Source organism: Triturus cristatus, chromosome 7, assembly GCF_964204655.1.
Source record: "Triturus cristatus chromosome 7, aTriCri1.1, whole genome shotgun sequence".
Classification (NCBI taxonomy): domain Eukaryota; kingdom Metazoa; phylum Chordata; class Amphibia; order Caudata; family Salamandridae; genus Triturus; species Triturus cristatus.
This window is the reverse complement of record NC_140590.1, coordinates 1,877,706,720-1,877,720,499: the sequence shown is the minus strand read 5'-3', so window position 1 is coordinate 1,877,720,499 and position 13,780 is coordinate 1,877,706,720. Positions and strand designations below refer to the sequence as shown.

Here is a 13,780-nt window from a genome sequence, read left to right as displayed (position 1 = left end):
ATCATCAGCACAGCACCATCACCAGTGCAGCACCAACTCTGCACCACTGCAGCATCACCTCAGCATCAGTACACTGCCACCAGCACAGGCCCACCTAAGCACAAGTGCAGCTCCACTGCAGCATCAGCACAGCATCACCTCAACAAAGCACCTCCTGAGCACCAGCTCGGCATCAGCACAGCACCTCCTCCGCATCAGTGCACCACCATTAGCGCAGCCCACTTCAACACTAAGGCAGCTCCACCTCTTCAGCAACTAAGCACAATGTAGCACCAGCGCAACACCACCTGAGTACCACCTCACCAGCACCACCTCAGGATCACTCTGCACCACCTCTGCATCTCTCGGTACCACCTGAGCACCACCTCACCAGCACCACCTCTGCATCACTCGGTACCACCTCACCAGCACCACCTCTGCATCACTCGGTACCACCTCAGCACCACCTCAGGATCACTCTGCACCACCTCTGCATCTCTCGGTACCACCTGAGCACCACCTCACCAGCACCACCTCAGGATCACTCTGCACCACCTCTGCATCTCTCGGTACCACCTGAGCACCACCTCACCAGCACCACCTCTGCATCACTCGGTACCACCTCACCAGCACCACCTCTGCATCACTCGGTACCACCTCAGCACCACCTCAGGATCACTCTGCACCACCTCTGCATCTCTCGGTACCACCTGAGCACCACCTCACCAGCACCACCTCAGGATCACTCTGCACCACCTCTGCATCTCTCGGTACCACCTGAGCACCACCTCACCAGCACCACCTCTGCATCACTCGGTACCACCTCACCAGCACCACCTCTGCATCACTCGGTACCACCTGAGCACCACCTCACCAGCAGCACCTCGGCCACTATTTCCCAAACTCCACCCTCCCGTTTGTCTCCCCCCACCCATAGCAAAAAAAAGTTATACCAAACCCGCATTAGAACAGGCAGGAAAAAGTTGCCAGCATTGCAAGGACAAAAAAACCCGAGATAATATTTGTTATGTTAATTCTTTTTTTAATAGGATTGTTCACTTGTACATAATGTCTCCTTAGTGACATATAAGGCAACACAATTGCTTTTATTACAACTTTTCAATATGCTGCACAGCAGCCACACTGCTCTACAACACAGCTGAACAGCATTGGCAAAGCCAGTAGCTCTGGCTAAAAACACTTATAAGGTCCCAAGGGTGAGACCAACTGGCTACTCCCCCGAGGACATCTCCCTCCCTCTCCCCCTCCCCCGAGGACATCTCCCTCCCTCTCCCCCTCCCCCGAGGACGTCTCCCTCCCTCTCCCCCTCCCCCGAGGACGTCTCCCTCCCTCTCCCCCGGGACATCTCCCTCCCTCTCCCCCTCCCCCGAGGACGTCTCCCTCCCTCTCCCCGAGGATGTCTCCCTCCCTCTCCCCCTCCCCCGGGACATCTCCCTCCCTCTCCCCCTCCCCCATCTCCCTCCCTCTCCCCCGGGACATCTCCCTCCCTCTCCCCCTCCCCCATCTCACTCTCTCCCCCTCCCCCGAGGACATCTCCCTCCCTCTTCCCCTCCCCCGAGGACATCTCCCTCCCTCTCCCCCAAGGACGTCTCCCTCCCTCTCCCCCTCCCCTGGGACATCTACCTCCCTCTCCCCCTCCCCATCTCCCTCCCTCTCCCCCTCCCCCGGGACATCTCCCTCCCTTTCCCCCTCCCCCATCTCCCTCCCTCTCCCCCAAGGACATCTCCCTCCCTCTCCCCCTCCCCCAAGGACGTCTCCCTCCCTCTCCCCCTCCCCTGGGACATCTCCCTCCCTCTCCCCCTCCCCATCTCCCTCCCTCTCCCCCTCCCCCATCTCACTCTCTCTCCCTCTCCCCCGAGGACATCTCCCTCCCTCTCCCCCTCCCCCGAGGACGTCTCCCTCCCTCTCCCCCTCCCCCATCTCCCTCCCTCTCCCCCGGGACATCTCCCTCCCTCTCCCCCTCCCCATCTCACTCCCTCTCCCCCTCCCCCGGGACATCTCCCTCCCTCTCCCCCTCCCCTGAGGACATCTCCCTCCCTCTCCCCCTCGGACATCTCCCTCCCTCTCCCCCTCCCCCGAGGACGTCTTCCTCCCTCTCCCCATCTCCCTCCCTCTCCCCCGAGACATCTCCCTCCCTCTCCCCCTCCCCCGGGACATCTACCTCCCTCTCCCCCTCCCCATCTTCCTCCCTCTCCCCCGGGACATCTCCCTCCCTTCCCCCCTCCCCCATCTCCCTCCCTCTCCCCCTCCCCCAGGACATCTCCCTCCCTCTCCCCCTCCCCCATCTCACTCTCTCTCCCCCGGGACATCTCCCTCCCTCTCCCCCTTCCCCATCTCCCTCCCTCTCCCCCTCCCCCATCTCCCTCCCTCTCCCCCTCCCCCGGGACATCTCCCTCCATCTCCCACTTCCCCATCTCACTCTCTCTCCCCCGGGACATCTCCCTCCCTCTCCCCCTCCCCATCTCCCTCCCTCTCCCCCTCCCCCATCACCCCCTCCCCCGGGACATCTCCCTCTCTCTCCCCATCCCCCGGGACATCTCCCTCCCTCTCCCCCGCCCCTATCTACCTCCCTCTCCCCCTCCCCCGGGACATCTCCCTCCCTCTCCCCCTCCCCGAGGACATCTCCCTCCCCCTCCCCCGTGACATCTCCCGCTCCCCCCTCCCTCGGGAGTTCAGGTCAACATGCACCCCCCACGGTGGAGTCTGTCAGTGGATGAAACGCCTCTCTCTGCCCTGTTATTGACCTGGTGGGGTCTGGGGGGGGGCTCGATTTACACCAGGCGCAGGTCTGCCCCTGACCGGACCACGAAGAGGGGGTGCAGCCCCCCAGTGAAGGTGCCATTGAAGGTGTGGCGATGCTTCAAGGTTTTTGAGCCGTTTGCGCTGTAGAAGGACAGCCGCCCCCCCTCGTAGTCCAGGTACACCCCCAGCTTCAGGCGGAGCGGACGGGGAGAGGAAGAGGAGAAGGAGAAGGAGAGAGCCCAGTACAGACCACCATCCCTCCGACGCAAACCAGAGACCCCCCTCGCAGAGAACGCTCTGATAAAGTCCCCTGCGACCCCCACATACCCCCACTGCTGCCCCTCCTGCACCACCTGCACCTCCCAGTAATGCCTCCCCGAGGTGAACCCCTCCCGCCCCAGCACAGCGGGCTGGGAAGTTTCAATGATTCTTTTGGGATTGTCCGGCCGGGGCTGCGGTCTGTCTGTCCATCTCACACGTTTCCCGTCCTCGGACAGGATCAGAGCTTCATGAGCCGTGTCTGGATCCAGAGTCACCAGCGCTGCAGAGAGAGGAGAGAGGGTTAATGACACACTGTGTGACCTCAGACAAGTCACTGTCCCACCCAGAGACCCCAGCACTGCAGAGAGAGGAGAGAGGGCTAATGACACACTGTGTGACCTCAGACAAGTCACTGTCCCACCCAGAGACCCCAGCACTGCAGAGAGAGGAGAGAGGGTTAATGACACACTGTGTGACCTCAGACAAGTTACTGTCCCACCCAGAGATCCCAGCACTGCAGAGAGAGGAGAGAGTTAATGGTACACTGTGTGACCTCTGACAAGTTACTGTCCCACCCGGAGACCCCAGCACTGCAGAGTCAGGAGAGGCAATGACACACTGTGTGACCTCAGACAAGTCACTGTCCCACCCAGAGACCCCAGCACTGCAGAGTGCCATTATAAGCAACACTCCCCACCCACTGTCAGAGCATGCATGATGACGTAAATAAATACACAACACAACTTTTGTTTGGGAAAATATTGCTGCAGGTTTATTCCATACAAAAGTATGCAATATGGTGGGTTGTTATCTTACGGGCGATCAAAGGGCAGGCAGCGGTAACCGACCTATGCTGTCCTGCCCGCCTGATGAGACAACTTGCACTGTGGCGAACCCAATCAGGGCTACCCCTTATGGGGTGATCCTCTCTGCTGGATCACATGACACAGTGGTCCCTTATTACTCACGCCCCTCTCGGGGCGGAGCGTAGCAAGGCGAGCCCCCGGTTGTTCAGGCTTAAAACCGCCCGAAGGACTACCGGGGCGCCAACTAACTTCTTCCAGGCACCTGCCATGAGGACTCCTGGTATTTGGCTCTGGCACCCCTACTGTGCTCCTGCAGAGGTACCCTTCTGTACCCATCTGCTTCCAGATCGCCCTGTAACTCCGCCACGCCTACAGAGCCCCCCCCACCAATACAGCTAATTTCTCACCTGCAACCTGCTATTTCCCGGGCCACCTTCATGTCCAGTAGGATCAGGTCCCTTCCCACCTGTGACAAGTGCACCCCCAGCTTTCCACAATCACCTTTGGTGTTCGCCTGGATTAGCCCATGCCTGATGAAGCAAAGTCTCATAGCTCTGCGAACTTGCGCAAGGCGCTGTTCATCCTTCTCCGGGACTGTTCGACTGCGTCACATGACCAGTAGTTATGTGATAGCCACCCAGGAGGGAGTTCTACTCTTAACCATAGCTATGTTACCCTTCAAGCTAATGTAGGCTCCAACCTCCTGCAGCCTGTGGTTGCTATCCCTCTAGCACTTTGTGTGCCTAGCAGCTGTTCCCTCAATTTATGGAACTGCAGCACGCTTGTTTAGATGACCGCTTCCACAACCAGCCTGTCTACTATGGCTATGAGGGCGGGGAATTTTATGCATAACTCAAGCAACCCGTAACCTGCCCAGGGAGCAGCGTGCACATACTTCGTTGAAGTTGACCGGACATTTGTATGGGTATTTTTGAGTGCTCGACCATGGTGACCAAGAATGCTCGTATTGCGCACTTTAGTGCAGCCACAGCACCCTGGGCGGAGTGACAACTTCCTGTATCTACCAGGCTTGCTTAACTAACGTTCGATCACTTGTCCCTTGGAGCTCGATCCAGCTATAGCCCTAGTTCACTTGTTATCCCTGGAATGATTGCCCTCCCCTAAAACATAAGCTGCATTCGGCTTACCTTTTGGTCACCTTAAGTTTCAGGGTGGGACATACATACCCCGTATGGACAGGGAGTCGTGCATATATTAACAATGATACTGTTAGAATCTAATATTCCCAGTGGCAAGTATTGTCGCAGCCCCCTTTTGCGGGCAGCTGGGGCCACACTGCCTCACCGCACGTTACCTCCCACCTCATGCAACTCCATTACTTTGTTGAAGTTGACCCGACATTTGTAAGGGCATTTTTGATTGCTCGACCATGGCGACCACGAATGCTCGTATTGCGCCCTTTAGTGCAGCAACAGCACCCTGGGCGGAGTGACAACTTCCTCCGTCTACCAGGTTTGCTTAACTAACGTTCTATCAAGTGTCCCTAGGAGCTCGATCTAGCTACATATTCTGGCATAACCAACTGACGCAACCCACCTGGCTTAATTGCCGCTGCGAGATTTTGATCTTATCACCATGCTCTTGTGGTTACCGGTGCACATCTTCTATAGGTCGTGCCCCCATTCTATTTATGCCGATTTCCGCAATGTACCCTTCTTCCCTGTATGGGCGAGTAAAATACCTGTAACATTGCAAATCACACAGCCCTCACATTCTCGGAAGTCTGGTGGGGGGAGAGGGGACTTTAGCGTTAGGCTCTGCTACATACATGGCATCCTAGCCTGCAAGCCCCCTCGTCTGACAGCAGTCTATCTGCTGTGTCGCCCATTCAATGTCCGCACTCTGGCCCAAGACGTCCCGTCCTATACTTCTGTTAAAGGACCACCTTGGGTGAGGCTGGAGTGAACGGTTGTACGTTGCGCATCTGACAGGAAGTACCTTGGTGCGCTCTGGATGGGATCGAATTGTTGCTTCTGTCACACTCCTAATCGTGGCAATGTGCAGCTCTTTTGCATTCTTCACTGCAGACTCTGCCTGGTCCAATCCTAGATACACACTGCGTGCAAACCAGCTGTGACCTAAGATGCATAAGCATTAGACCTGGTACACTTGGTAATCCCGGAAATAATTGCACTCCTCCGAAATCCATGTGTAAGGGTAGCTGGTCCCTGATTTAATTCCTAGTACTCTATGTGTTATGCTCTACTCCTTTTATGCCAGCTAAATGTCCGCACCCTGGCGCAAGACGTCCCCTGATCCATACTCCTGTTAAAGGATTGCCATAATGCAGCCCTGCAGGAAAAGCTTGAGGGCTGGTAGCTGGCGGAGGACACTAAGTAAAGATACCTGCCCTTTCTTGGAAATGTGCATGCACAGTGTGTTAGCTAGCTGTGACCCTATGTGCTCAAAACGAGTCTTACCCAGCTATGGAACCAAATACATGTTGAGTAACAAACGTACGCAACCCGTCTGGTTGCAAGGGCGATAATGCAAGGGAAAATAGCTTAACCGAAGCACCATTAACACGCGCTGGTCTATGGGGTCACAATTTCTGCTAGGAGAGCAGACCTTTGCCCAGTCAGAGATACTGATGAACAATGTCGAACACTTGCTCGTGTCAAGACTGATACAGTGAGGCTGGAGTGAACATTTGTATGTTGTGCATCAGACAGTCAGTACCTTGATTAGCTTTGGCTGAGTTAGAATTGTTGCTTCCGTCAAACGCCGAATTGTGGCAATGTGCGGCTTTTCTGCGAGTTTCACTGCGGAGTGTGCCTGGTCCATTCCTAGATACACTCTGCGTACTAACCAGCTGTGACCCAGGATGCTTAAAGCACTAGACCGGGTTCACTTGGTTAACCCCGGAATTGATTGCCCACCACCGAAACATGTGTGTGTGTTTGCTGGTCCCGGATATACTTCATAGTAATCGTGTGCTGAGCCATGCTCCTTTTATGCCTTTTCCAATGGCCGTGAACCCGCTCACACAAGTGACCCGCTGGTAGCAAGCCCAGAGTAACCTGTAAATGGCATTGTAATTCTCCTAACACTGCACTGAGGGCAAGCCACTCTCACTGCTATTGGTGTCTGACTAATCGGCCATGATGCAAGTCACGCCCACTGTACAGTTGCAATTTAGTAATTCATGGTGCGGATACCCGCAGGGGCTACAACCGGGCTGTGTATGTGCAGCCCAGGATGAACTTGACGATTGGTGTGGATGGGTTGTTAGCGTTGCCTGGCTGGTGTGCAATACCTTTGACAAACAACTCTTGACACGATGTGCCAACGCAGGTAGAAGTAGGAGTTCTGTCCCGCCCGCCTTACTTTCATCTCACCCAGTGCTGTGTATAGCGCTTGTTGGAGCATACCATGACGCTTGCATATTTGTGAAGTGCAAGTGCTCCCGTCGTCACGCTGCTGCTGAATAAGCAATATTTGTTGCCCTGCTCCCTGATATTCATTTCAACAACCACAGAAGGATGAAAGGTTGATTGAACCCAATGGGGATAAGATTCTCAGACCCAAAAGATAAGTTGGTCCAGGTATCCTTTGCCATGACCCCTCATGTGACCTTTGAACTCACCTTTTAACCCGTAAGAGTCCAACAGGCTGACACCCAAGCGGGACCTGGCACTCGTATTTAACCTTTACCCTTACAGCGTAGTAACACTCACCGCTGCAGATGCCTTCAATCAATCAATCAATCAATCAATCAGGGGTTTATAAAGCACACTACTCACCCGTGAGGGTCCCAAGGCGCTGGGGGGAGCTCTGGATCAGTCGAAGAGCCAGGTCTTGAGCTCCTTCCTGAACGTGTGCAAGGTCGGGGAGCGTCTGATGTTCACAGGGAACTCATTCCAGGTCTTGGCTGCGATGTGGAATAAGGCTCTCCCGCCTGTTCTGTTTCTGCGGATGCGGGGACCTCTGCCAGGACGAGGCCGGCGGAGCGGAGGTTTCTCTTGGGTGCGTGGAAGGAGACTCTCTTGTTAAGGTATTTGGGTCTGATGTTGATGAGTGATTTGTAGGCGTGGGTGAGGGGTTTGAAGGTGACCCTCTTCTCGACGGAGAGTCAGTGGAGGTCTCGTAGGTTTTGGGCCATGTGTTCGTGACGGGGAGTCCTGAGAATGAGTCTGGTTGCGGCATTCTGGATGGTTTGGAGTTTGTGTAGGAGAGTTCTGTTGATACCAGCATATAGGGCACTGCCGTAGTTCAGTCTGCTGGTTATGAGTGCGTGGGTGATGGTTCTTCTGCAGTCGGGGGGAATCCATTTGAAAATCTTGAGGAGGATGTGCAGGCAGTTGAAACTAGTGGAGGCGACGGTGTTGATCTGGCAGGTCATGGAGAGGGAGGAGTCGAGGATGATGCCGAGGTTCTGAGCGTGGTCAGTGGGGGTGGGTGGGCTCCCGAGGGCGGACGGCCACCAGGTGTTGTCCCAGGCAGAGGTGCAGGGTCTGAGGATGAGGACCTCGGTCTTCTCAGAGTTGAGCTTCAGGCAGCTGTCCTTCATCCAGTGCGCCACATTCTTCATTCCTTCCTGGAAACAGAGTCTGGTGTCTTCGGGATTATTCGTGAGTGAGAGGATGAGCTGGGTGTCGTCGGCGTAGGATACAATGCTGAGCTCATGCTGTCTGACGATGTCAGCGATGGGGGCCATGGAGATTTTGAAGAGCGTGGGCTGAGCAACGATCCTTGGGGTACTCCGCAGTTGATATCGGTGGGTTTGGAGAGGAAGGGAGGGAGTCTGATGCGTGAGTGTCCGCTGGTCGCACTAGTCAATACAGCGATTATTTAAATGAATATGATATTGTGTATATGAGAAAACTATGTACAGGCAATTGAAAAATGTACACGTTCAGTAAATGTGAAACATTAGGACTTGTCCATCAAAATCAAGCCAGTCACCACCCTAGGTGAGGTCTTGCACTCCCAAACGCCTGCTAATGTATACCAGGGAGCAGACGAGCCATTTGGAACAGGGGGGGCAGTATGTAGGTACCGGCCCTTTCTTGAATACTGGGAATGCTAAACGTTCATTAATACATATTAGCCGCTTGTGCTCTAACCCAGTGTTTTCTCAACTTAAGAACCACAGCACATCAGCTAGGTGACAACTTCCCCAACCCGCCTGGCTGCCATGCCTATAGGGCGGGAGAACATAGCTTAACTGAAGCAACCTGTAGCATGCCCTTCTCTACAGAGTACACATAATTAGCTGCATTGACCAGGCATTTATGCAGGTAGTTTTGTTGATAAACCGCGGCGGCAAATGAAGGGAGTTGCTCTGGTTCCTGTGAATATGTCTATTGTGCATCTGCCACTGAGCACCGTGATTGGTTACACTTGTTGCCTGCGCCATACCTCAGGCCTATGGAAATTGTGCTAAATTCTCGCTTACGGCACTGCCGAGTGCGAGAACTGCATTCACAAATTCCTTACAATTTCCGTTTCTGACTGCAGTTGAAATGAGATTGCAAGCCCAGATCCCACATAAATGAAATGAAACATATTCCACCAGTGCCCTCTGTGGTGTGGTCTGAACTGCCAGGACAAGCGTCAATGGGGCCGCACATCCACATGCACCCGTTCATCTTGTGCTACACAACCGGTCTCAGACTAATATGCTCCCTATACGTGGTACTTTTTATTTGATCAATAAGTGTAAAGATAAAACATGTATTCGACCTCCGAAGGATGAAAGGCTGAGTGCGCCTGCCGGGTTCTAAACCTGTGCCCATGAGGTCATACACCCACCCCTACATTGGGTGCCTTAGCCCGTGGCCGCATTCTATACAGGGAACTAATGCTTTTGCATCCCTAAAGCAGGGAGTGACCACGGGTGCCGCGCTTCATCACTGCCGATTAATAAGTGTCAGCACTGGAAAGCTGGGACGAAAGTGCAAGTGAGTATTCCCGGATGAGGTGAGCTGTGTGCTGCCCGTTGCCGCTCGGTTATCCTACCCTATTGAAGCACCCTCTGAAGGACCAGAGAAAATGTTTATCACCGTCTAATCTCATCCTTAGTTTCCACGTGGCTCCTGATGACACCTTAACTCATTGTTCTATGTTGTACTTATAGATTATCCCATCTACGCTGCCATAAATGACCACCTGACCCGCAGAGAGGCCTAAGCCCTGCGATCCGCATTGTACGGTGTGTAGATCCACTGCGGAATCCTGCTTCAGTCAGTATCCGCCAGTTTGTTTATAAATAAGCAAGGAAGGCCACACGTGCAGCAGTCTATCCTACCGGATGATTATCCGCACTGGCAAGATGAGAGCAAGAACCATCTCTGTTCTACCTCATGATAGAATTGCAACTCCCTTACGAGGATAGCGAGGGTTTGAAAATATTTTGTCATGCCACCCTGTGGCCTAATGGTTCTGGCGCGAACACTTGCTCTGTTTCTGGTTTACAACATGCCAGCTGAAACCTATGCTTTGCGTGGCGCGCCGCATAGTTCAGTCTCTTCTGTCATTGCGTCCACATTTATGATCAACTCGTAACCTAGCACTTACAGCAAGCCAGGGCCCTTGACCGTGACAATGGTACCAAGTATTGATTCCAATCAGGCGCGCAACACCCATTGGGCTCACCGGGCTTCAGCCCCCCCCCCCGTCATGTGTGTCAGCCGGGCTGAGACAGCCTCGCGGGCTGGCGTCCGTCTGATTGCAGCCGCACCCGAGTACTTAACAGGTCTTTAAAAGACCATTTACTCGTTAATGAGGCTTTTGTTGTGTGTTCACCCCTTCTTACAGCCACTCTGCCTATGGCTGGAAGACTTAGCCCCCCCCAGAAATCTTTTTCAGCCCCCCCCCCAAAATCTTTTTCAGCCCCCCCCGAAATTTTGCTCTAGTTGCCCGCCTGATTCCAATGCATGTTTGTTTATCAGACAGTTCGCCCCCTTCGACAGGCACAAGGTGGACCTTAAAGAATAATTACTGTTCAGATCAATTAGCACAACCCAGTGGTCACTGGTGGGAACTGCACTTAGCATAACACATTATGCGTCACCTTGATCAGCAGTGTGCCCTACTAAACACCAGCAGCAGGGGGCGCATATCATAATTACCGCCTGCCCCACGTGGGCATGTGGCGCTCCCCATGATGGTGCATACAACTGTCTCCACACAGGGATAAGGTGCAGCTTCGACACCCTCTCGTCGCCGTGTGGAGCACAGAAGCCTATGGGCCTCTTATATGGGAATGCAGTAATTACCGCTCCCGGCCAGCATGAAGGGGGTGAAGGCCAGGGGGTTCTCTTTACTCCCCGAATAACCTCCTACTTGTCCTCGGCAATGTGCGCTACCGATACTGCGGTGGAGCGGGTTAAGGATCGCATTGACTCATTGCAACTGATTAAAGCCCCGATAATTCAACCACCAATTTTAGTATTTCCCCCCTTCGTCTAAGCAAGTGTGTGCTGGAACTGTCAGTGGCTGAAGACACTCGCCGGGCGCTGGCAGAGGCGAGCCAGGCAGCAGAGGCCGGTAGACAGCCACACAGACCGCCCAGCATCGGGCTGCAAGCTGCCGGGCCTGGCTGCTCCAGCTGTGCCGCCAGGGACGGCCGCACCACCGGGGCCTCCACGCAAGGCAGCGGCCCCGAACCGATGGTAGCGGAGCTGGTCGCCTGATGCGACGAGAGGCTGCGGTGAATGAATCCCTTGTACCCTGCGCCCGACCCAAACCCCTGCCACAACCCCCCCTGCAAGGACCGGCATCACACCGGCGGGCCTCCTGCGGGGGCCGGAGCAGGGACTATGCATCTCGGACAGGGTCCCACATGGGCGTAGCCACGAGTTGGGACTGGGGTGAGGGGGGGGGGGGGGGTTGTGTACACTCACCAACTCACAACGTGGCCGATCGCCCGCAACCAACGTGTCCCACCGACCACACCACAACCAGCAAGAAGGCGTGACTGTTGCAAAAGAGAATGCCAGAAAGGCGGAGGGAGGTATAAATACCCTCCCTTGACCTCTGTGCACCGGAAGTGACGTGCCTAGCGCGCCGAGCAGGGGGGCTCCTCCTCGAGTCCCCAAACACTAGAGGGGTGATGTTTGTGCCTAATTAGCACCAAGAGGGCCGCCCTATTAGGATGGCCCCCTGCGTGGGCCGTGTGCTGCCGCAGAGAGAGGGGAGAGACTTAATGACATACTGTGTGACCTCAGACAAGTCACTCTCTCACCCAGAGACCCCAGCTCTGCAGAGACAAGAGAGAGAGAGTGACCTCACACACGTCAAGATCCAGCCCAGAGACCCCAGCGCTACAGAGAGAAGAGAGAGAGTGACTGACACACTGTGTGACCTCAGACAAGTCACTGTCCCGCCCAGAGACCCCAGCACTACAGAGAGAGGAGAGAGACTGAATGAGACACCGTGTGACCTCAGACAAGTCACTGCCCTGCCCAGAGACCCCAGTGCTGCAGAGAGGAGAGAGAGTTAGTGACACACTGTGTGACCTCAGACAAGCCACTGTCCCACCCAGAGACCCCAGCGCTGCAGAGAGAGGAGAGAGAGTTAATAACACACTGTGTGACCTCAGACAAGCCACTGTCCCACCCAGAGACCCCAGCGCTGCAGAGAGAGGAGAGAGAGTTAATGACACACTGTGTGACCTCAGACAAGCCACTGTCCCACCCAGAGACCCCAGCGCTGCAGAGAGAGGAGAGAGAGTTAATGACACACTGTGTGACCTCAGACAAGGCACTGTCCCACCAGAGACCCCAGCACTGCAGAGAGAGGACTTAATGACATACTGAGTGACCTCAGACAAGTCACTCTCTCACCCAGAGACCCCAGCTCTGCCGAGACAAGGGAAAGAGTGACTGACACACTGTGTGACCTCACACAAGTCAAGATCCAGGCCAGAGACCCCAGCGCTACAGAGAGAAGAGAGAGAGTGACTGACACACTGTGTGACCTCAGACAAGTCACTGTCCAAACCAACAGACCACAGCACTGCAGAGAGATGAGAGAGGGTCAATAACACACTGTGTGACCTCAGACAAGCCACTGTCCCACCCGGAGACCCCAGCACTGCAGAGAGAGGAGAGAGAGTTAATGAGACACTGTGTGACCTCATGCAAGTCACTGTCCCACCCAGAGACCCCAGCACTGCAGGAAGAGGAGAGAGTTAATGGCACATCGTGTGAACTTAGACAAGTCACTGTCCCACCTCCATACCCCAAGACTGCACAGAGAGGAGGGAGAGTTAATGACACACTGTGTGACCTCAGACAAGTCACTGTCCGACCCAGAGACCCCAGCACTGCAGAGAGAAGAGAGTGACTGACACGCTGTGTGACCTCAGACAAGTCACTGTCCCACCCAGAAGAGACCACAGAGCTGCAGAGAGAGGAGAGTGACTGACACACTGTGTGACCTCTGTTGGAAGGCGGACCTCGGGGGAGTCGGAGAGACCACCCAAGGTGGCCCCCACACTGTACGAAGTAGCCGAGCGCTGCTGAGAAGCCTCCTAGGAGAGGTCCTTCTCCTATACCGTACTAGCACAGTAATACCACCACACAGGACTCGAGGATGTTTATCAAGACGAGCAATTCTTTATCAACATTTAGGAAGTTACGGTTATCGGTATATACAAGGGGGGATCGAGGGATCCGCAAGAGTCTCAAAGTCTTTGGTAGGGACGGGGTAGCGGGACAGTCTTTAGTAGCAGCTGGGTACGAGGGTACCTTAGGCCCAGTTCTTGATCCTCAAGCTGGAGGGACTCTGGGTCTCGGAGTGGTCGAGCCGCGACGGTGTCAGCAGGGCTCTGGCGATCAGTTTGTGGAGCTTGAGCCGCGACTAGGTCAGCAGGGCTCTTAAGGTGTTTCGGTTCAGCTCGAGCCGCGACGACGTCAGCAGGGCTCTGGAGGAGGTTCCAGCGAGGTTGGGCCGCGACAGCGTCAGCAGGGCCCCGATGTTCCGTGAGGTTCCTTGTCTCAATA

At 54.9% G+C, this 13,780-nt stretch overlaps 1 protein-coding gene across 1 annotated transcript; it reads right to left on the bottom strand.

Annotated features, from left to right (window-relative positions):
* Nucleotides 1-2,643: 2,643 nt before the first annotated feature.
* LOC146813590 (zinc-binding protein A33-like) lies at nucleotides 2,644-4,756 on the bottom strand. The gene is made up of 2 exons (XM_085615448.1): nucleotides 4,705-4,756; nucleotides 2,644-3,283 (listed from the first exon to the last, which is right to left on the bottom strand). Exons 1-2 carry the CDS (start codon nucleotides 4,754-4,756, stop codon nucleotides 2,772-2,774), a joined length of 564 nt encoding a protein of 187 aa, XP_085471574.1. The 3' UTR covers nucleotides 2,644-2,771.
* Nucleotides 4,757-13,780: the final 9,024 nt, after the last annotated feature.